Genomic DNA, 26,154 nt, shown 5'->3' with positions numbered 1-26,154 from the left:
TGTTGGGACGAGATTTTGTAGTCGATAAATGGAGTTTTCAGATAAAAAATAATGGTTTCAACTGATTTTTTTGTCAATTCTAATAAGTTACCAAGTTTCCAAATTATGCAGTCAATTACCTGAATATTACTGAATTATTAAAAAAAAAAACAACTTTAATTGTGCTAGAAGGTGATAAATTTTCACCATCTTTGTTTAATTCGAACAGAAAATTAACTACCTGTTGAACTCTCCTGTGTTTTATGAGCGTTTTCAACAAATTCTATTTTTTATTTTCTTTAATTAAAAATTTTCTACCTTATCGATTTTCCTAATTTTTGGATATAATCATCTTAAAAATATGAGGAATACGTAGATACCTTTGTTTTCATGTGAAATTCAGTTTTACGATTTCCAAAAATCTTGTTCCAATTCTGTAGAAGCGCCAAACCTTTTATTTAATCCATGAAGGTGGATTGTTCTTGTTCTGCATAGAAGTTTTAAGCAATTCAAAATTATATTCTTGGTATCACCTGTACTTAAAATTGATTATTACTTAATATATTTGGTGTGAGTTAGAGATTGTATCAGCTAAAATCATGTATCTGGATTTTTGAGATAAGGATTGATAATTTGTATTGTTTGGATTGCTGTTCTCATCTTGAGTGTTATTAGCACAACATTTTGGCTTATTCAGGTATATTGTTAAACTCTGGAATCTTTTTATCGAACTTTGGAATATGCATGGAATTTTAAACAGAACACTTTAGTTAATCCACAGAGGTAGCATGCTGTTGTTCTGCCATTACTGGGTAGAAGTCTTAAGTAATTCGTACTTGTATTTTTTGCACTTTAACCTCCAAAACTGAATTTTATCTAGAACCTTATCCATTATGCCATGGATCTTTGTGGACAATTCTAGAATAAATTTTGTGAGCCTGAAACCTTACTACTTATTACTATAGATCAACTTATATATTAATAGTGATCTTACCTATTATTTTTACTCAATGGGTCCTATATCGTATTAAATTCTATACTAGGTCTGCTTACTAGGTGGCCATTGTCCAGTATGTGTGATGTGTCTTTAAGTCGCCTTATTCTTCACTGTTCTTCTGTCTACAATTTTTAATTCATCCCGTAGGGTAGATGGTTTTCGTTTTTCCTCCATATGTAGTTAATCATATCCAACTTTTAAATATTTCCACATACTTTAAACTTAATTTGAGTGAGAAAATTTTGTATAGTTTTCCAAATTTACGTGGAAGCACATGCACACTGTTATTAATTTATGACTTTTTCTGTAGGGAGCTTGACTCACAAGCTATTTTTGGAGAATTGAGTTGTTCTTTAATACTGACCTGTTGTTATATGGATTAAATATTGAACTTTTTCTGACAAGCCTTTCATATATAGTATACAAACTGTGGCGAGCTTTTGGGTCATGTCATATGATGTTTGATTCAGATTTCTTGGAGCTGATGTCATGCTTTCTGGATAGTGATTTTGGTGGAGGGTTTCTCTTAAACTGTTCATCTCCTCTTGATATATATTCCTGTTACTACATATTACCTTTAAGCAACGGGCGATTCCTTTCTTGGCATCATATCGATTGTGGGAATTGAAATTTAGATATTGTTTTTTTTTTAATTTATATTGTGAAAAATGTATTAACAGGACAGTTACAATATTTAATGCAGTGATGACTTTTTGTATCTATAATTGCTTTGAATCACAGTGGAACTCTTCTGTGAAGGAATCAAACTTTGTTAAATTGTGTTAATCAAATAGAATAAAAAATGAAAAAATATTTTAAATTGATTGATAAATGTATGGAAACTTATGTAAATACATTTGTATTCAGTTTATATTATGAAAAGGTTATGTTGAAGGTACAAAAAGCAAATTAAAGATGTTTTGTGTATTTTCAGCATGGAAGAATGTGAGGCTTTGTGTAGCAGAATAGCCATTATGGTTAATGGACGATTTCAATGTCTTGGAAGTATTCAACATTTAAAGAATAGGTAAGTCTAGATTGAAGTGTTTTTTGTTTTTTTTACTTATATATATATATATATATATATATATATATATATATATATATATATATATATATATATATATATATATATATATATACTTTATTTATAAACTATACATTACAGTGTCTGTTAGGAGATATCTGGGTTTCATCAATCTGGTCATGCTAAATTTCAGGAACCTATGATAACAGAGTGAGGCTGATGAATTGGTTTGCTTTGATTAGCCAGATTTTACCCTAAATCAAGCATGATCAGATCAATGAAATCCGGATACCCCCAACAGAGACTGTTTTTTAATAAAATAATTTATATTATCTCCTGTAAAATTTGCAGTTGAGTACCTTGTGTTTTTTTTCAACTAATTTGTGATATATATATATATATATATGCATTATTATTATTATTTTGTTGTTATAGCTACTATTGCTACACTGCTACAGTACCCTCTTCTCAGTCAATTTTTGCTTGAAAATCTAATAAAAGTTTATCAAAGTAAAAGAAAACTGTTTTTTTTTGTTTTTTTTAATATCTCCTTCAGTGACAGTCTCCTTCAGTGTTTCATAAATCCAAATTTCTGTGTTGTCCGCAAATGAAATGCAAAGTAGAGACAAGTTTACTGTATTAAATTAAAATTGGTATGAACAAGATCACAAAAATTGAATTGTTCCTTCAGAATTTGAGGCTGTTCAGCTTATGCATCTCATGGCTGATGGTGTAACTGGAAGGATTAGCTTGAGCATTGAGGATATTCTCTGCACATGCATTCAATAATGAAGTCGTGTTGACCAGATTTTGTCAATTCTTTTGAACATGCTTTGTAACAGCACAAGCAACGGCATTTTTCTTTTTGTGTTGCAAAAGTAAAATTTGTAGCAGAAAAAAAAGTAGTCTTGTTAATAATTAACAAAAGTTTAATAGGATAGCAGTGTTGTAGCATCTTGTAAACTGGTAATATTTGTTTTCATGCAACCATTTGACCTGTGACTTAGCTGATAAATAATCCAACACATTTTGTAAAAGTTCATGTGCTGATGCCAATAACCAGAGCCTAAAGACAGGTTTCGTTTGCACGTTTGGTGATTGCATTGAGTGACATGGGTTAGATAGGCAGCCTATTCTTTTCACTGCAAACTGGTGAGATTGTTTCTGATTGGTTAAATCTCTAAATAGGGAACCAATTGAAATTGAGTATCTGCTCCAATCAGTATCAAGCATTCCAGTTTGCATCTGGCACTAAATTTTACTCTTTGGTGTCCAATATGAAAATGCTAAAACTCGTTTCTGCACAACGGAATTCATGCAGGCATTCACCTGAATTAATAAAAACAAATAATGAGTAAATGGATCAATCAGATAATTCTCTAGATTTATCCAAAATAACTTTTCTGGAAGCCACCTAAACTACTAATTTAGCCAGACTTCCAGGACCGACGTCACTCGGCACCCCTTCATTGGGCCTTGAGCTTGCCACCATGCCTAAAATCCTGCACACAAACATTAGCAAAAACACATATACATAATTATCATTTCAATGTGTATAAACCTATTGAAATATTCCTAACCTTTCTTACTGAACTTTCTTTTTAATATGAAAAAAAAAAATGAACATTGATTCTTATTAACAACTTTTAATAGAATATAATTTGTATAATTGAGTAAAGAAATTTTGATTACAATTTTCAGACCTGCGTAATGCACGGCTCTTAACTATCGACTCTGACTTGTTCGATATCTCAGCTAATGAATCGCTCTTGTTTTACAAGGAGTCTAAAAATATTCCCAAACATTCTGTGATTTTCCTATTACTGTAATCTTCATTTTTAAACATATATAAAATATCTCTTTTGTGAATGTATGCCTCCGAACTTATTATATTGATTGTGTTTATCGTATAACATTTCTTTAACTTTTTCACATTTAATTATAAATATGAAACTATTTTTACTGAAAATAGTTCTCTGAAACTGGCTCATCCCAAAAATACTTTGCCTAAATTGAAATTGTTGCAGTGGGTCGAGAAGTGTGAAGATGCCAATCAACTATTAAGGTAGATACAAAGGCAAAAAGATAACGGCAATAGCAAAGAAGAATGACAGACAGTGATATTCGTTTAAAGATGATGGATATCATGTTTCATTTACCAAGAAATGAAATAGTAAATTTGTAAGTAATGGCGATCACATATTCAGGATCAGTCCGAGCGAGAGGGGACCAATCTCTGGAACTGGTAGTTGGACATCAGAGGGCACTGGGACAAATAACTGGACATCAGTAGATTCTGGAGCCAGTAGCTGAATATCAGTGGGCACTGAAACAGGTAGTTGGACGTCAGTGGGCACTGGAACAGGTATGGGCTCTGAAACTTGTTAGTCACAGAAGCTGGAAGCAGGAGGAGGTGTTGGGGTGAGCTGGAATTCGCTGATTGTAGAGGGTAGTCTCAGAAGGCAGGCAATAGTAGTGCGCATACAAGTACTTTGTGGAAATTAACCCTCAAAAGGGCTGTTTGATTCTCAAATAGTAAATTATTGTAGTTAGCTCTGAAAAGGGCTGTTTGACCGACTCCTGCTACTGCTGCTGTAACTCTTTGCCTGCTGGGCTTGGTCGACTTGTTTGGGAGCATCAAAGTCGCATTTTGGGAGGCTTTCTTCTCTCTAGCAGAGTTGAAAACATTTTGCCGAGAAAGTGTTCTCTTTATGAAAGAATGTTGAAATTAAAGGAATGCTGCTGATAAATAGAGAACTAAAATTAATTCCCAACCAAACTTGTCACAATCAAAAGAATTTTAGATGTATATTGATTGTGTTTATATTAAGTTCGTCTTAAAATAAAGTTTGCTGTTTTTGTTTATTTCTGAAAAGTCAAGTTTGTCTTTGTGTTCCCTCGATTATAATAGACAAAATGTTTATTCTGTCGAGTGTAGTTATTGTTTCCTAAAATGAAGGTGGTGATTTGACACACTGCGATAGAATCCCTATAGAAACCATCCAAAACTGGTGATCCCTTAAAATAACAACTCTTCAAAAGCAAACATCGTATTGCTATTATTGGTATAATTCTACTATTGTTGTTGTAATAGCTACATATCAAAAATGAAATATATATTTTTTACTTGAAAATAGTGACATTACAAAATGAGCTTAATTTTTGTTTTGAAGTTCTTTATTATGTCATCTATATTTATGCAAACAGTTGCTTGTAAGAACATGATTATCAACCAATGTCAAAATGAAGTCATCATCATCATTGGTATAACGTCTGTTTTATATACTTGCATATGTTGAACAGCCTTTAGGCATTGGCTTCTAAACTAACCTATCCCTAGTTATATTTGAGGGAATAAGAGTAAGCTACCTCGTGGATTAAATAAAAAGTTCTGTTAAAATTCTATACAGATTCCTGAGTTTGATAAGATGCACCTGAAGAAGGTATGAGGTTATATTGGCCGAAACGTTGTAAGAATATCATCCAAGATGAGAGCAGTAGTTCAAATAATGTAGTGCTAGTGCTTTTTTAGCATGCTACCACATAATCATAAGAAGCAACACAAAACTTAATTATTTGCAGTACTCTGCAGATGTTCAAATATGGAATACCTTGGAAAGAAATAAGTAACTAACAATTTTATGCTATACGTGATATGTATAAAACATGATGGATTGAAGAGCAATACAAGAAAGACATTCATGAGTAAAATTTGACAAGTGAAGTATATTGAAACTATTACGTTTTAATAAGTTTTGCATCAGTGATTTTATTTCTTTTTTCTTCCCTCTCTTAGAATTTTTTTTTAATTTGCTTCCTGTTAATGTTCTGCAACTCTAAATATCCATTGTTTTCATCCAGTAAAATTAATCAGTTAAATCCAAAAGGATGAATATTTGATGTTAAAAGACAATTGATTTACAATTCAATAAAAAAATGTGTGTAAACTAGTGCATTCAGATCGAATTGTTTTGTAATTATTTTTTTTTTATGTACTTATATTTAACCTTGATGGCAATTGACAGAATTTAGTTTATAAAAGAAAAACCTTTCATGACAATCATCTATTAATAATAGAGATTTGATATCTGTCTGTCTGAAGTCGATACTATGCTAATGAATAATAGATTTGGTATCTTTCACTTCTCAGTTCGAGGTTGGTAGTATAGTATCTGTTCTGTTGTCATGAGACTCTTCTTCCTGGGATTACCTCTTCCTTTTTGGGGTAGTGTTTTATTACTTACTGTTTTGTTGTCATTAGATCATCCTCCCAGCCATTATGTTCTCTTTTGCTGGAAGTGGGTAGTGTAGTATATGTTCGTATATGTAGTGTAGTATATGTAGTGTAGTATATGTTCGTCCGTTATGATGCCATTCTCCCAGGCATTACCTTCTCTTTGGGAAAATGTCAATGTAGTATATGTTCGTTCATCATACATACTAACAAAAATATGCGATCAGAAGGAGAATATTTATGTTGGTCTATGTAATGCTAAATTCTGGAAATTTTTCTTGTTGTTGCAAACTATTTTAATCTCATTATTTCTTTTATTGATGAATTCTAAAAAGTAAATACAAGTATATAAATTACATAGCAAAATAATATTCATTTAATTCTATATTATTCTTATGCAAATATTTCATACTTTTCGTGCACAAATATAAAACTCAATTCTTTTACTTGTGAAAACAGTTTTCAAATGTTATTCATACTGATAATATTTTTAATAAGTTCATTGATGCAGAGATTTATTTTCATTTAATGCAAAAGTTATTAAATATGTTGTTATTATTTGGAAGTACTTTTAGAGTATGACTCAGAAATGTATATTCAACAGAAACGTTAACAGAAATATTTTGTGATAAAGCTTACAAATGTGATGCTGTATTTTGTTGTCTGTAATGTCGAATACTCTGTTGATGATTAGATCTACTGTGAAACTGCAGTAAAATGTTCTAATTATTTCTTATTATGTACATATTGGTACAACACTTTTATTAGACTATGATTTAGCATCACTTTCGAGTAATAGAAAAGCAAACATTAACAGGCATTTCTAGGTGAATTCAAAGCATTCTTGAACAAATTTAGATGTAAGCAAAATCTTCTGTCTGTGAGTTTATTTATAGCTCTATTACAGATTTTGAAATAATTATTATAGGTTTGAATATTGGGCATCACTTTGCTCTGGAATTTGATTCCCATAAGAATCGTTCTGAACTATTTTAACTAATTGTGTTTATATATATATATATATATATATATATATATATATATATATATATATATATATATATATATATATATATATAAGAATAAAAATTACAATAAGTTTACCAAGGTAATCAAAATGGTAAACTTAAAATATATTATAAATATTAAAGAGTTAATATTTACAAGTAAAATAAACTCAGCCAGATGTAAAAGCTCAATAAAACCGAAAAGGAAATAGAGCTTATAATATGAACAAATGATTAATAAAACATGTTAAAAGACATCTTGAAAAAGAGTTAAAAATATATTTAATTTTAAGAAAAGGAAACACAAGATAAGTGGATAGTCCTTAATCCGCGGAGTTTCGAAGAAATACTCTCCTTCTCATCAGAGGGCAGGAATTAGCAAAATGCAGGATCGGATTTTGCATATAAAAGTATTTAATGAAACTACAAGTAAGATCTGTGATCTTACTTGGTTAAAAAAAAAGGGTGAGGTAAGGGGAACAGGAGGCAAAATAAAAATAAAAAGATTTCACATGAATGGACAGTCCGGTGAAGGGTAAAAATCCAAAAATGGTAAAATCCAAAACGGTAGAATTTAAAATTTCAATCCAATAGGTAAATTCCAAATGGTCCAAAATAATCCAAAAGGCAGAGTTCCTTGGAAAAAGAGCAAATGGAATGAATTCCAAATCATTAAAAGAAAAGTACTGGAGACAATATTTAAAAAAACGTCTGTCAAGGCTGGATGAATCAAAAAAATTAAGGTTTAAAAAAAAAAAAAAAAAAAAAAAAACCCGAAAAGCGGTCAAGATTTAAATTTGAAAAGCAAGGTCAAACTGACCCAGACAAGAAGCGCGAAAATTAGCGTTAATAATTAGGTCAGCTTAGATATGCACGTGAAAGTCCCAGAATTAAATTAAAAAAACTGATCAGAACAAATAAATGGCTAAGTTTATGAAATGGGGCTTCTGTTATATATATATATATATATATATATATATATATATATATATATATACATATATATATATATAAAGAATGAAAGTAAATAAATAAAAAAAATAGAAAATTATATATATACACACACACATACACACACATATATATACATATACATACATACAGACACACAAATGCACACATACATGTATATACATACACACATGCATATAAATATATATACATATGTATACATATACAATAACACACACACACACACACACACACACACACATATATATATACAAACACACACGCATGCATAAATATATACACATATCCAAAAACATATACAAGTTAAAAAAAAACATACATACTTACATACAAAATAAGGGGAAGGATAGGCCGGTATCTACAAACTCCGGAATAAGGTAAATAAATGTGTATGTAAATGCATATAGTAAAATATAAGTAAACAAATACATAGAATAAAAATGAGTAGGTTGATGTATATATTTAATTAATATGTATACTTATACCATAAAACGGAGACAGCAGATGGAAAACCGGCCAAAGAAATAAAGAAAAAGCAAATAAAATTAAAAATATAAAAAGCTTAGAAGGTAAGATTATATAAAAAAAAATTTTTTTTTTAATTATGGGAAAAGATATATATTTGAAGGGTTAAATTAATAGCTATGTGATTTCAAATTTACCATATTTAAACTTGGACATATGTTTGCAATAGGAGATCAATTCGTTTTTAGAGTTTATTATATTACTACTTTGAGGGGAGGTTATAATAGTTATAACTTCAAATGTACAGAGGTGACAAGACTTAGATCCTGGAGTGTAAGACTTAACTTTTTTTAGGATGAATTGAAAAGTGGGTATTGGCAGAGTTAAGCTTTTTAACCAGTGTAGTTAGAGATGTTCCCTGGTTATTATTTGAATTTTGGTTATTGAAAGAAGAAGTGTGGTTGGAAATTCTTTTATTTATTAAAGTTGAAGTAGCACCTGTATATGTATATGTTTTATTAATAGCTCGGGGTCGTGAATTAATATTAATTTGTTGATTTATACTGGGAGGAGAATTTAAATTTTGTTCATTTTGATGAACAGAGGGTAGGACAGTAATTGTAGTAGGATTGGTTTGGAGGGGATAATTATTGTTATCAGTGTTAGGATGGCTGCTATGAAAAATATTATTATTATTATTATTATTATTATTATTATTATTATTATAGCTGGTTGTATGATTGAAAATAGAGGGGCTGGTTGATTCGTTTGTTGGATTAATAATTATATGAGAGGGAGGGTCGGAGGAAGGATAATTGGGTGGCAAAATGTTATTGTCTATTATGGGAGAATTGCGTGGGAGCTCTGTAATTGTGCATGAATATATTACATCTTTATGGATGCAATCATTATTGAGTGGGCAAAGATGTTTGTTAATACAGTTGCAGTTTCTTTTTGGTTGGATTGGGAAAGGGATTTTTTGGGCTGATTTAATCCACTTATCTTGTGGTTCCTTTTTTTAAAATTAAATATGTTTTTAACTCTTTTTCAAGATGTCTTTTAACATGTTTTATTAATCATTTGTTTATATATATATATATATATATATATATATATATATATATATATATATATATATATATATATATATATATATATATATGATATTAAATTTAGCATTATATCCACTTTAATGTCCATTTTACATGCAGGCATATGTTCGAGGACGTTTAGAAATTAACTTCTATCTTTGACAAGACTTTTATTTATCTCTCTCTCTCTCTCTCTCCCGTTCAACATACACTCCCCCAGCAATCTACATTTATCTCTATAATTGATAAAATAGGGACGATTTTTCTCGGCTAGAATAAAACAGTATGACAATACAAACACCGAAACCACATATAAATTCAATATGGTCACACTACATACCAATACCTGATGTAGGTTTTGTGGATATGATCAGTCAGTTTTATTGATTAGCATCATTTCCTTTAATATTTCTGAGGAGAGTCACTCTTCCAAACAAGTCATTTAAAGGTAGTAGCAGGATACTCATTATTTTCTCCTCTCACTCTCTCTGACGAGACCAGGAAGCTATATATATTTGCTACATTTTTTCATAAACACGCCGTCCATGTTTGCATTATTATTCTGTACATTTAACATTCGTTCTTTTCATTGCATGTAAATTATTCTATCTCCCTTCACAATTCATTAAGTTCTGGTTAATCGATTGACTGTTCACATATGTTTATCGGATTAAGGGAATTTTGAACAGTTAGAAAAGTTTATCAAGAACTAAACATACAAACAATAACTTTGACTCTAGTGAATGCCACATACTAATATCTACCTATGTACGCTTTCTTCTATCTTGCTAAAGGAATCAAGTATCAGAACTGACATCTCCCCATTTTCTTTTTCATCTTGTTATGTTATCATTATGGTAATCAGCGCAGTCATCATTTTTGTCATCATTAGTGGTCCAGAATTTTCTGCAATTTTATCAAAATATAAAAATATAAATCTGACAACAATTAGTGTTATTATGTTATGGAAAGGGATGGTAGTCGAGGACTTCCATTCTCGATTCTAACAACATTTCCCAGTTTCAGACATTGCAAAAAAATAAACATCCTCTTTTGGTCACCAAAATTATTTCATATATGGTACACATTACATATTTTTCTTAATATGTGTGTGTTATATTCATGCATTTATCAGTTAACCCATGAATACTAATGCAGAATACAGACTGTGCTAAAATAATAACATTATTATTTAAAAACTCATTCTTAACAGGGAGTTTAGAGCTTTTTGTAACTATTATGTACTTTCAACTAACACACAAGCAATTCCGTATAAAGTTAAGTTTTACTTGAACATCATATCTAAAGAAAATAGCACGGTCTGTATTCTGCATAAGTACAAAAACATATCTACACTAATGGAGCAAATAAGAATTGTGCAGCACAGAGAATAAGGTGCTCCTTGCTTTGCCTAGGCTTAGAGCAAAACATAACGTTGATCATGGCCACCTTTGATTGAGAGTTACAGCCAGTGATCGACAGGTGTTAAAGTACCCAATGCCCACCAGTCACCGGTGGTAAATACCAATATCCACCACTAGATGACAGTATCCAGTAATGGATGACAGTGCATAACAATTGAAGACAAACAATTTTATATCAGAGCAGTTCAGTGAGACCTGATACTGGTCATGATAGATAGTGACCAACAATGATTGATAGTTGCAGAGGAAGCCAGTGCCCATCAGTAAATGAAAGTAACCACCTAAAAACAGTGACCACTACTGCTCGCCATTGAAGACATGGCAAATGGTACTAGTGGATGCCAGTGCCCAACAATAGCCAACAATTGAAGACAAACGGTTTCAGTTTGGAGCAGTTCGATGGAGGTTGGCACTGATTATAACTGCCAGTGACTGCCAGTTGCAAAGGTAGCAAGTCCCCACCAATACTTACAAGTAATCACCTCAAACTAGTACTAATTGCCAATAACCACCAGTGCTGACAATGACAGCCAATGACTTCTACTAGCTACCACTGCCAGACAATGTCTGACAGAGATAGCCAGTTGATTTCATTTTGGCCATGGCCACCAATGTCTGCTATTATCCAAGGACGATCGTGGCCCCCACTAACAATTTTTTTTTGGAGGGGGGCGGATCTTGAACGAATCTGTTCTGGCTTTGTGGCATACTTCCACTGGGCAACGCCAGTATACACGTCCTACTAGTTATATATATTTTTTCTTTCGTAATTTTATTTGAACAAAACCTTATTTTTGCTCTACCATGTTTATTTCTGTCTAAACTATTTTCTAGGTTTGGTGATGGTTATGTGTTATCAATCAGAATGCCTGGTCATAATCCTGATATGGTTCCAGTTATGAAGTATGTTTTTGAACATTTCCCACAGGCGGTTTTGAAAGAGAAACACTTCAACATTCTACATTATCAGCTTGGTGTAAAAGAAAACTTTTTATCCAAGATTTTCTTAAGTATGGAAAATGCCAAATCATTATTAAATATTGAAGATTATTCCGTCTCACAGACAACATTGGATCAGGTATTTATCTTGTTTAAACATTTTCTTTTTTTTCCTTTTGCTTAACATGTTCTTCTTTTACTGCTGTTTCATTAAAGAGATTTATTTAAGAACAGCTATCTAATATGGTGTAAAGTATCAAATAAAATGCCAACCAAAAATATTGTTAATGCAAGATAAAGCGGCTGTTGTTTGTTTCTGGCGTATCTAAGCATTTCTAAATATGTTTTTCAAATTAATCTTTTTATTTCATAAAAGTGTTAGAAAACGTGTTTTTGTATTCTTTTTATTTGTTTTGATTTTTAGTTGAACTTATTGCCAGTAAATCTTCATTGTAAACGTTGTATAAAATCACAGCATGTGTGGCTGTGATCGTTTAGAGTTGTCGATTGTTTCATCTTTCTAAGTTGGATGAAATAAACTATTCATGCATTAACACACAAGACGACTTTGCTAAGTTTCCAAAGTTTTATTTGAAGAGAGAAATGAACAGAGACTACTTAGCTAAAATTAATTCCCTCTTAATTTACTTTTTCTAATTCGGAAACGGGTAAAGGCATCGGTAACATTCAAGCTGAATCATTACATTTTTGGACCGTCTCCTCTGTATCGTTTCCGGAGAAAGACTGTGTAGAACTCTTAGTTTTCTCTCATTAAAACGCATGACTCATGCCATAGCGTGATCATCTGACTATATTTTGTCTACAAAAGTTGATCTGTTGACCTCCACTTCCTATCACGTCATCTGCCCCTGGGTACGCACTGCAACCAGGTTATGCTGACATGTACTAATATGACTCTCGCCAAAATGCACACTAGCAAACTGAATCTGTACTTACTGGCGTAGGTTCCCAATATATAACACCAGAGAGATAAGGTAACAAAATTTCTAATTCAACCTTATAAAATGTAAGCAATCTTTGGAAAATGAGGAGATAAAGATATTTGGAAATTCTAAAAAATTATTTAATAATGCAACAAATACTGACACAACGGGTCAAAGATGGACTAGTGTTTCTTTAAAATTCAACATTTTAATTATTTCCAAATGTAATGTTTGGAAATGATATTAGATACTTTGTTTTAATTGTTCATTGTTATTTAATTTTGCATCTGGTAACATTGTTATTTTGCTGGTCGACATTTAAAATCTTTTTAATTGTTATGAAGCTAAAGCATGCTGAATAAATAATGACAAAGGTTTATTTCCATCATCAATTATTTATGAAACATAAACATTTTAAACATTTCTTAAAATCATCCCAAAAATGTTTTTAATCTTCATGACATATGATGCTTAAACTTAATTTGAAATCATGATAGTAAACACATGTCAATTGTTCTTTACTTTATGAGAAGCTAGCAAAATATCTATAAAATTAATTGGACAAAGAAAATAGTTCGGCACTATGTTTTTTTCTTTTCTTTTTTTTTTGTTTGGTACCATTTTTACATCAAATAAAAACAAACCTTTAATATTTGGTTTTGGTATTAGTCTTGGGCGAGCTGTGCTGATTTCTTCTGAGGGAGGAAGTTTGCAAGAGATATCAAATTCACAAAGCACTCCTTGACAAATATTAAAATGAAGATATAGTACTACTAAACATTATATTTAGAATCCTTATTCCAATTTTGAGCATAATCCATCATATGAACTTGATCCTAGAAAAAGTCTTAAGTTTAAGGGATCTTAAGATGAAATTGAAATTCAGGAAATCTTGCTTAATTGGTATCTAATGACTATGATATAATTCTAAAATATTTAAATTTTCAATTTGGGGTTTGCATCCATATTACCCCCCCCATTTAAAATTTCCCAAAGAAACTACAATTTGCAGAATAGTTATTACTTAATATCTAATCCCTATTGTTCTAATTTCATAAAAAGCTGATGTGCCTGGATTTTATCATTTTTCATAATTAGTTTTATAAAATTTGATATCACCTAAATTAACTACCCTCACATAAATCAACTATGTTTCAAAATTCATAATAATTCATTTAGAAATGCATCCTATGCATAGAAATATGTAAACATATGCACATACCTAACTTTATTTAAATAGAGATAGATTAAAATGGCTAACTCGTATGTACTATAGTGATAGTTTCAAATTAGTAATTTTTAAACCTGACGAATGAAAAGTAAGGTTTTAGTTTGAATTAAAATTTCAATACAAAAGTAAATTATTTATTTTATTTATTCGGGTATTTCTTGTTTGAATCACTGATATAATTTTTTTACTTTTCATGACATTTTTTTTAATTTCATAGAATATACGGATCAAATTCGTTTTATATATTTTCATCATAAACAATATATTATTCTGTTATGGAGTAAGCTGATCTTAAGAATAATGGACTTACCTAGGGACTATAAATATAATTACATCCAAATATTGATATAGCATTTCTTGGCAGTTATAGCCCCAGAATCTGACGTGTACTTCTGTAACATATTTTTGTTAAAACACTTTTTGTTAATCATACCACTGTGTATATCTTGATTATTACTAACCTGCAAGGCTACAACATATTCTATTTGAAAACAAATGTGTGGTAGATTTAGTTTTAAAAATGTTTCTTGGTAAAGAAAAATTCTAGTGTAAGAAGAAATATTAAGAAAGTGGTTCATTTATGTACTTAAACCGAATGGCAAATTAATTCTGTGTTTATGTTATATCATAAAACCCCTAATTTAATGAATTCCTACAGATTTTGTTTCATTTATTTCAATATTCAGCTTTAGAAATATCAAAATCATAACATTTCTAGCATATTGCTAACATTTTATTAAATTCAGATAATTGTCATTATGATTGCATATTAAAGATGTACTGCATGAGGCACAAATAATATACAACCTTAAATACTGCTCTCAATTATGACCAGTAAAAGGGATTCAGTGACAGTTCACACAGATTTTATTAAGAGAGCATAGATAATTTGAGTTATATATATATATATATATATATATATATATATATATATATATATATATATACTCGGGTTTTTTTATATTCAAAAGTAATGGACTAATGAATTCAACGAGGTTGTTATATAGTGCTCAATAAAAAGAGCTGATAATACTTGTTTATTGTTATATAAACATGCTCACATCCCGCTGCTACAAATAGCCACTTGTTTCAATCAAACAACAGATATCATCAGGCAGCGACTTGACTATTCAAAAGTTCAATGAATATATATATATATATAGAGAGAGAGAGAGAGATTGGGGTATTGGGTATTAATCCTTTTATGATGCAAAATGTGTTGTGATTTAATTGAAATATTTAACTTTTTAAATGCTAATAACATAATAACTGGACAATTGAGAAGACCTGGTGCTGAATGTAACAAAAAAATCTCATTACCTATCGATAGATGACATGCCATAAAATCCAACAATAAATCAACTATGGACGAGTGTTTGTTAACTATTTAGCAAGAAAACAAACAATTTGATCGTTCTCGACCCTCTATAAACAAACAGGTTTCTGTTTTATACACACACACACACACACACACACACACACACACACACATAAGGAAGACTCTATAGACTGGCTGAAAATGATTAAGATAGGATGATAATGGCTGCTCAAAATCAATGCTTATATTTTCTTTGTTTTTTAAACACTTTTTTTTTATTCAAATGTTGATGGCGGCATAAATATATAGGTGAATAAATAAATTTCTTTTTAGGTGTTCATAAATTTTGCAAATCACCAAACCGACTTATTTGATGCAGAAGTGGACGTTCCTGCAGAATTCACTTATGCAACTCGGAAATATGAACATTCGCCTCAAGGTAAGTTAGTTCAAGTTTAAGTTGTTGAGCATTTATTTATAGGATTGATGGCAGTATTTACCATATAAGCACAATGTATATTGAGTAAAACAACAGAAAAATTAAAAGAATAAAATTTTCTTAATTTTTTTTTGTTTTATATTTTTGTTTTATATTTATACCCTCTGCATATTTCAGCAATTCTTTTCGATTGTCCTTTCTTCTTGACACTGGATTTAACAATTCTGGATTGGGAAAAGTTCTGATAGGGATTACACAACCATTGTTTGACCATAAACTCATCTCATACTTCTCAGAATCTATGCTCGACATGATTTTAAGTTTTAATATTTTTCAACAATTTTTATGGGCATTTTTTTAACAGTGGAGCAATCTGTTTCGATGAGTTCAAATATTCTGTAATAGCTTTTATTGTTTACATTCTAACAAAGGACATGATTTATATTAAAAAGTTATCGATTTAATTGTGCAGAATATATATATATATATATATATATATATATATATATATATATATATATATATAATAGGAAATGAGTTATATAAGATATATTAGACAAAACTATATGGTAAGGACATGATTTATATTAAAAAGTTATCAATTTAATTGTGCAGAATATGAATATATATATATAATAGGAAATGAGTTATATAAGATATATTAGACAAGTATATGGTGAGGTCTATTCTATGATAGAAGAATAAAAAAAGAGAAAAAAGAATCTATAAAAAGAGAAAAGTGGTCTAGACAAAAATTGCCAACAATATCCCTTATCTATCGATTTCTAAATGTAAATTTCATGAGCAAAGTTTCTTTCTTAGAACTAACCGTTTGTGGAACACAATACCGCTGGGTTGCTTCCCAACTGAATATAACCAAGTTCCTGTGAGCCGTCCTCATAAATAAACAACACTATCTGTTTCACCATTACCGATCATTATGGTGTTGTCTCACTGGTCACCTGATACTCATTAACCTTTATCTTCGAGTGGCTTGTAAGCCTTGAGAAGCAGCGCCCCCACCCCACTAAAAATACAAGATAAATATGGACGGTTGTGATGAGTCTGAATTTATTATACGTTCATATGTGATTTTTAGTGTATTATTTCTATTGCCAAACGATAAACATAATGAAAGGAAAAAGTGAAAAAAGATTCAATTGTCATAATATATTTTGAACTTTTAACTACAAGCGAATAAAGTATGAATTTCCCTTTGGTCCGTGTGTGAAAGAAAGAAAAAAAAATGATATATGAATTAAATGCATACAGTTGTATTTTGATTTTTTTCTATATCATGAAAATATATATTTTCGAAATGGGAGAAAACAGTTGATTAATAGATAAGTGTTTTTAGCTTAAATCTGGAATTTTTCTGATTAATAATTATTATATTTATATTAAATTCTCAGTATAAGTCATATTTTACACTATTGGGTTACTACATATATATATATATATATATATATATATATATATATATATATATATATATATATATATATAGCTTAATTTAAAAGGAAAAGAGAGAAAGTTCAATTCCCAAAGGAGACTTATCCGGATAATGTCAAGCTCAACAATAATTATTGGAGCTTATACAGTAGGACAACAAGAGTATGAAATGAAGACACAAAACTATATATTGGTAGATATAGAATGGATCATTTATTTAATAATGGAATACAGGCAAAATTTGGAGGATAGAAGGGACTCTTTATGCCAGGGCATTTCGAAGCCTATCGCTTCTCATCAGAAGAGTAAAGAAGGTGCTAGGTAGCATGGGGAAGATGGTGATTGAATAATTTCGAATACAGACAACAAATATAATTGAAAAATCATGTTCACATTGATGACCATTATTGCTCAGGTAATGTTAATAATGGGCACCAAGAGACAATGTGTTGGTGACAATAAAAGCGTGTGTGTATTTTAGAAACACCCTATATTTATATACATATTTAAAGAAAAGTTTAGTTCAATAGCTATAATTTTAGTTGTACCACAAGGAGATTATAAAAACAGATTTTTATAACGAAAAAGTGTTAAAAATCCTGAAATAAATACTGATTTTGAAGATCTCATATGAGGGGATTAGTTATGTTGGCATTTTTACAGCAATTTTATGCAGATGACTTCTAAGGATGAATAATAACTTCTTTTGCTTTTTCTGTATGTTTAAGTATTTTAATAATAACACCATTTACAAACTGTCAATTTTTCTGAATAATTTAATTTTCATTTTATTAGAATAAATTCTAATATAAAATTTCCAAAATTGAATTCACCATTTAATATATATTTTTTAAACTTTTCAAAAACTTTATTATTACCATGTATTTAGCTTATCATAGTTAAAAAAACTTTGTTTTGTTACGTTGTTTGAATACTGGACAATTCAAGTAAATATTGTCCGTATCTTATTGATAAAGAACTATTCTACTGATGAATAGACCAATATAATTGTAAATTTTCTACATCGTTATAGATGTGAATATAAATTTGGGATTTGGGAAACATTTGTATGAAATAACAGATATTGTTGGTGTTGAGCATGATTGGTTCAAAATATTGAATATGTCATTAAATTTGTATTCTTTTGAATTATGATGAGACATTTTCATGCTTATATCTTGTTAATCTGGTCAAATAAATTTTTGTTTTGTCCAAGCAGGTCATTGCTGCTGACCATTATGGATTTGGAAAATGACAAAAACGATTGACAAGTATTTTCATTCTTTTTCGTTTCAGCATGATTTTTATTTTAAACAATTTTTTGAAAAGCTATTTTTTGTTTGTTTTGTACCATGAAATAACGCATAATGAATGTTTCTATTGCATCTTCATTTTCTGTTTGCTTTTAGAATTATAAGCCATTTTTTCATCATGTAGTTCTGTTTTTATTAAGTCTTGTATAGTAAAGTCTTTTATAAAATTCTACAGTATTTTATATGTTGTATATTCATTGTAAAATATTTGCTATTATTCAGAGAAATACACAACAGTTTGCTTTGATAATTAAAATCAGTTGCTTCATGTGTCAACCTTTTTAAATTTAAATTGATTTTTTTTAATTCCAATTATTGTTTTCATATTTTGTAGATTACTAGCATTTCAGCCCGGCGTTTCCCGGCTGTTTGGACGTGTATGTTGAGCAAAAAAAAAAAAGCGGTCAATTTTTTTTAACTTTGACCCCTATTATGACCCCTTTACATTTATTGTTTTGGGCTCAAATCAAGTTATTAAGTTAGATCCATGTCCAAGGAACCTATATCTAAAATTTCAAGTGTTTAGACCCAAAATTGACGGAGGAGTTTGGTAGAGTTCTCAAAGGTCAAATCGTTGAACTTTGACCCCTTAACAGCCAAATTTCTGGCTGAAAACCGATCACAAAGATTTTTCCAAATCTCAGTACCCTGTTGATCAAATTTCGAGTCTGTAAACTGAAAATTGACAGAGTTATTGCGTAGGGAAATGTACACAGACCCACACAGACACGTTCACTTTTATAGATATATATTTTTTATTGAAGCATTTGAAGCATGTGGATTTTGTGTTTATTATTTCCAAGGTTTTGTACTATACTTCATATTTTCTGTCCTTCAGTATAAGAGAAAGCTTTCTAGACTTGGATAAATTTTATTTTTGTCCCAATCCAGAGTGCTCCTTTTGGAAAGCTGGATTTTCTCCACATTAAAATCCAACTTTGTATTTAAATTTGATGTCGTGGAGAAATAAGTAAGTAGGAACTCTCGAGGTTATAGCCTTAAGACTGCGATTAGACTGAGACAATTTTGGTCCCAATCCAAAGGGACCCTTTTTAGAGAATTGGATTTTTTTGCATTAAAACCAAACTCACGTCCAATCCTGTCTTCGTGAGGATGCAAATGAATAAAGACTGACAAAGTATAAATCTTTTTAGACGTGTCCATGCATTTGTATGAGCAGCTCATTAGTTAGTCACACATAAGTTTCAAATACTTTCATTACTTAAATCCAAATACATAATTTATTAAATTTGTTCCTGTATTCAAGACTTGTCTTTTTAATAAAATTTGGTTGTCAATCTGTCACACATAAGTTTCAAATAACATTTTCATCACAAAATGTGCAGATTGAAGAAAAGAAATGGTTATTCATAATGAGATATTGAGTTTGTAAGAGAGCACCTATTGATGATAACAGTGGAGAAATAGACGGATTTTACTTTTTTCAACAAACTATTTATTTTTTACATAGACATCACCACTTATCAAGGCCAAGAGACCACTCGAGGATAAGGGTTAAGAGTGTACAGTAGTCAATTGGACAATATAGTAATCGCTAGTAATGGGAATTTGGTAAATTTTTTAACTTAAGTGGAACGGCTCATCAAGAACTTGTTTATGTTGGACTTGAAGACAATCAGATTGTAGTTAGCTTTAGCTAGAAAGCAGGAAAATGGAAGACAGTTCCACAGGCGTGGAATTCTAAGAAAGAAGCTTTAGAAAACTAAATTTGACATTTCATATATTGCTTCTGTTGAAGAAAATTGGTTTAAAAAGTTGTAAGAGATTATTTAATTTTAAATATCTTTTTTTATATCGGTATATTTTTATCACCAGTTTTTAATTAAAAGAAGTTTGTAATGAAAATTATTATTGATAGGAGTGATGTTTATAGTAGTATCAAGTATCCTATATTTCTACAAAGCTACCATTCGCCAATGGATGGAGAATTGTTGCCACATCTGGGCTGGTGCATCCACAAGTAATTTCCCCCTCATAGACAGGGTATAAAAAAAAGAGTCTCCAATCTAATCTAATGTCAAGTAAACTACAACCCCCATCCTATCACTGCAATGTTGTATCCTTATGCCTTTTTTTACAAGTATTTTAATGAAATGTGATGTTGTATAGCAGGGGTTTCATATTGGGGATCATATATCAAGAGATGACGAGTACATATCATTATATCAAGAGATGACAGTACATGTAATACAGGATTGACGATGATGAGGAGACGATTAGAGATGGGAATTCATTATTGAATGAATGTGTATTACTGTTCTTTTACATCAGACTGGTGAATCATTACTTATGACTGTGGAGGGGGATACATTACTTGGAAGGGTGTTATACAAAGTTCATATTAAGATGATTAACACATTACCTTCAATTGTTGAATGACGACACGAAGACAAACAGTTACAAAAATCGATGATGTTCTTTATTTCATTTGACCAGTCGAATGATTTGATGCCAGGAATTCACATTGGTTCTACATGGTTAAACTTCTGCCCCTTCGCCTCTGAAGAGACCCTCCTCTGACCATGTCAGCTCTTTCCGACCGACTCTGCTGACTGCTCGAACCTGACTGCCCGACTTTTCAACTCTTCTAATCTGCTAATCCTAGCTCCTATTATTGAGAATTCCCTTTTTGCTATGACGTCAGATGTGTGGTTCCAAAACTTGACCAACTCACATGGCTAAGCACATGTTCGTCCAAAACACACTTCTGCAAACAAAGAATTCTTAACTAACCTATTTTTTACAATATATTTTTAATTTGTATTGTTCATTCTTTTTAGCTGACATTTTTAATTCAGTTTTCATAAAAGAATAAACAATTAATTCCTTTTACAATACAAACAATATCTAACTATTTTATATGGAATTTAACAATAGCGAAATTCTAACATTCCAATTCTAAATCTATTTCTGAACCTTGCTTACAAGGTTCGAGTCTTGGCTTATCCTAATCTCATTTTCCATTTCCCTAATGTTCTTCTTATTTACAGGAAAAGGGGACAGCCCTTTTTCCTGTAACAGTGAATGAATTCAGTGCACTTGTATGCCCTCGATGTACATCCCTCCAACAAGCATGTTCAGCAACAAAATCCCACCCCTTTATTGTAAAGGTCCTTTGATGCCAGAAAGTCATCTGTTGGAATATCAACCCTTTTCAGGTTATTTTATGGCATATCAACCCTTTTCAGGTTATTTTATAGCATATCAACCCTTTTCAGGTTATTTTATGGCATATCAACCTTTTTCATTCATATTGCTAGACTTCGTTCGGAATTTCTTCCCTGCTTTCTGCTTCCCTAACTGTACTGACATATAAAAGTTTAAATGTAATGTAAACTGCATCTCGCTCATCTTCTGTAAATATGATCTCAAATATTAACTCCTTGCATCTAAGTTGCAATGTATCCTGTTCGAGGTGAACATGAGTAAAAAAAAAAGAGGGTGGAGAGGGAATTAACATCATCGAGTGGTATAAGTTATACTTGTGGAGATATTCCCTGCAGTCAATTGAACCAGCTTTCTCTTAGCATGCAGCACATTTCAATTAATAATCCACGCGTTGTGGTCTTAACTAAGGCCACATGATATGGTTAGCCACTCCCAATGCAACATCCAAAAACAAATTGCTAACCAGAAAGTATTGCAATGTCCTCCTTGATGTAGTATCTACCATAAATAAAGTTTATTTGCCATTTGTTTAAGAGAAGGAAGTCATATCATACTTGAGTTTCTATTTAACACATAAATTGAGTCCTGATAACTAGGTGATGACGTCACACTCTTCCAGTCTTCCAATATTTAATTAATGCTGGTCCTAGAGAGATACTAGCAAAATATACAATGTTATAATTGCAGCTGGTTCACAGGTTGGCATGTGTGTCACATTAGAAAATCAGCAGCATCTGTTGGACTAACAAGTAAAAATAGTAAAATCTGAAGTATAGATATTTTTACTCCTCCTTTTATCCAATCTTGTCTGTTATGGACACCATTTGTACGAAGGGCACTATTATAAGAGACAGCTTTACATGAATTATTTAATATGTAATTAGTTCAGTATTGTTTTCTGACACTTCATGGAAGACTAAACATAAAGGAACAAAAAAATTCAAGTTTTGACTTGTGATTTGAATGTTGCTGTCACCTTCGTTTGTCCAATTTCTATGAACCGTGATTAAAACTCAGTTCACTTAAAGTAAAGATTTCAGAATTTTAAATGTTCACATATGAACTTGGATTTGAATCGCATTACATATATCAATGTTATAAATATGTCAGATTTTTTAATTTATAACCCAGGCGTTGCCCGGATGTTTGGAAGTGTGTGTTGAGCCAAAAAAAAAGAAAAGGTGGTAGTAGGCAGGCAGTCTCGAACCCATACCGTGAAGGAGGAAAAGAACGTGAAAAAAAAAGTGACATCTTTGCTGTTACGCCCATTGCCAAACTGGAAGTGATGAATGTTTAAATTAAGGCTAGTCAATCGAAAAAGACTTTCGAAAATATCGGCGACAAAAGTGACCCTTCCCTGTAGAAAAGTGCCCAGTTGAGATTAAATGAATTAATGTTTTTAGTCAATCTTTCGATATTTGTTGTCTGAAGGGCAGAGCTTCAAAATGATACTAATCTTGTGAAAATCTGTAGCCTCTGTCGAAAGTTTTAAGCCTGCATACATACATACATACATACATACATACATACAAACATTTTAAACAGACAAGTGAGATTTCTATTATAGATGACATCCTAAGAACGCTTTATGAAAAATGTATCTACTTCTCATCGCCCATCAATCATACGTAATAACTTCTTGCATTTGTCAAATCATATCTACATTTAATTTTGAAAGTGTATTAGTAAACAAGACAAGTAGATAGCTAACACCACAAGCTGATGTATAAATCACACTGAAATCATGCTCTTACTTTTTACGCTTTTACATTTTTTCTTTATGCTTTCATTCATTATTTTATGAACAGAATATGCCTGAACCTAGCATGATTCAGCATTGTTTTCTTTCATCTGATGTGCTATTCATCTGAAAATAAACCTGTTTATTCCTCAACTCATTGTGATTAAAATATAAATAGTGAATGTATTAGAAACCAAATTTCAACAGAAGATGGATTTAAAAAATATATATAAATTGAACAATTTGAAACAGTAGTTTCCTCAATTCATTTTACTCATAAACAGCAAACCTTTAATTTAATTTCATAACCATTTACATCCACCAATTTATACAATGTAGATTTCTGTTTTACTAAATTTGGAGTTCAATTATGTATTTGTCTGTAAAATCATTTTTATATAAAATTTTTTTATCCGGATTCACTTGATTGTAACCGATGAGTTTCACCGTTTGTGGTCAAATTTCTGAAGTGGTATTCCAAAATGACCAGATTCAAGGTGGTCTAAGTCCGGTGATCTTACAAGAACTGGTGTAGCTGTATTTTTGCTAAGCTTTCTGATGTTAATAATTAAACTACAAAAATTTTTTTTTTTGTTTTTTTTTATTCTTCAATTGTAACATTTTTATAATACCCGAGCAATGCCGGGCAATATTGCTAGTCACTAATAAATGAAAAATTGACAATAATTCAAGATTGCAAAGTATGCAGCCATGTCATGATTAGTGGGAAAAGATTTTTCATGGAATATCAACCCTTTTTAAATGCCGAATCCTACATTTTTTTTTGTGTGTCAAGTTGTTTATATCTCCAAATATTTATCATAGTGTTTGGTTTGGTTGTTTTATTTTATGGCATATCAACCTTTTCAGGTTATTTTATGGCATATCAACCCTTTTCAGGCCATTTTATGGCATATCAACCCTTTTCAGGTTATTTTATGGCATATCAACACTTTTCAGGTTATTTTATGGCATATCAACCCTTTTCAGGTTATTTTATGGCATATCAACCCTTTTCAGGTTATTTTATGGCATATCAACCCTTTTCAGGTTATTTTATGGCATATCAACCCTTTTCAGGTTATTTTATGGCATATCAACCCTTTTCAGGCCATTTTATGGCATATCAACACTTTTCAGGTTATTTTATGGCATATCAACCCTTTTCAGGCCATTTTATGGCATATCAACCCTTTTCAAGCCATTTTATGGCATATCAACCCTTTTCAGTTTATTTTATGGCATACCAACCCATTTCAGGTTATTTTATGGCATACCAACCCTTTTCAGGTTATTTTATGGCATATCAACCCTTTTCAGGTTATTTTATGGAATATCAACCCTTTTCAGGTTATTTTATGGCATATCAACCCTTTTCAGGTTATTTTATGGCATATCAACCCTTTTCAGGTTATTTTATGGCATATCAACCCTTTTCAGGCCATTTTATGGCATATCAACCCTTTTCAGGCCATTTTATGGCATACCAACCCATTTCAGGTTATTTTATGGCATATCAACCCTTTTCAGGTTATTTTATGGCATATCAACCCTTTTCAGGTTATTTTATGGCATATCAACCCTTTTCAGGTTATTTTATGGCATATCAACCCTTTTCAGGTTATTTTATGGCATATCAACCCTTTTCCGGTTATTTTATGGCATACCAACCCATTTCAGGTTATTTTATGGCATATCAACCCTTTTCAGGTTATTTTATGGCATATCAACCCTTTTCAGGTTATTTTATGGCATACCAACCCTTTTCAGGTTATTTTATGGCATATCAACCCTTTTCCGGTTATTTTATGGCATATCAACCCTTTTCCGGTTATTTTATGGAATATCAACCCTTTTCAGGTTATTTTATGGCATATCAACCCTTTTCAGGTTATTTTATGGCATATCAACCCTTTTCAGGCCATTTTATGGCATATCAACCCTTTTCTAGCCATTTTATGGCATATCAACCCTTTTCAGTTTATTTTATGGCATACCAACCCATTTCAGGTTATTTTATGGCATATCAACCCTTTTCAGGCCATTTTATGGCATATCAACCCTTTTCAGGTTATTTTATGGCATATCAACACTTTTCAGGTTATTTTATGGCATATCAACCCTTTTCAGGTTATTTTATGGCATATCAACCCTTTTCAGGTTATTTTATGGCATATCAACCCTTTTCAGGTTATTTTATGGCATATCAACCCTTTTCAGGCCATTTTATGGCATATCAACCCTTTTCAGGTTATTTTATGGCATATCAACCCTTTTCAGGTTATTTTATGGCATATCAACCCTTTTCAGGCCATTTTATGGCATATCAACCCTTTTCAAGCCATTTTATGGCATATCAACCCTTTTCAGTTTATTTTATGGCATACCAACC

At 31.0% G+C, this 26,154-nt stretch overlaps 1 protein-coding gene across 2 annotated transcripts in view; it reads left to right on the top strand.

Moving 5' to 3' along the window:
• LOC145257268 (phospholipid-transporting ATPase ABCA1-like) overlaps positions 1 to 26,154 on the top strand; it is a 379,489-nt gene that overhangs the window by 321,279 nt on the left and 32,056 nt on the right. The window contains exons 45-48 of one of the 2 annotated variants that reach the window (XM_080115648.1): positions 1,911 to 2,003; positions 12,031 to 12,274; positions 15,962 to 16,067; positions 18,739 to 18,790. In XM_080115648.1, coding sequence (XP_079971774.1) covers positions 1,911 to 2,003; positions 12,031 to 12,274; positions 15,962 to 16,067; positions 18,739 to 18,752 — 457 coding nt within the window. In that variant the 3' untranslated portion in view covers positions 18,753 to 18,790. The remainder of the gene's footprint in view (positions 1 to 1,910; positions 2,004 to 12,030; positions 12,275 to 15,961; positions 16,068 to 18,738; positions 18,791 to 26,154) is intronic. The other variant, XM_080115647.1, reaches the window with a different exon arrangement.

The sequence above is a fragment of the Euprymna scolopes genome, chromosome 3, assembly GCF_053919585.1.
Source record: "Euprymna scolopes isolate OS-2025 chromosome 3, ASM5391958v1, whole genome shotgun sequence".
NCBI lineage: Eukaryota > Metazoa > Mollusca > Cephalopoda > Sepiida > Sepiolidae > Euprymna > Euprymna scolopes.
The sequence above is the reverse complement of the archived record's forward strand: the minus strand, read 5'-3'. Positions and strand labels throughout refer to the sequence as shown.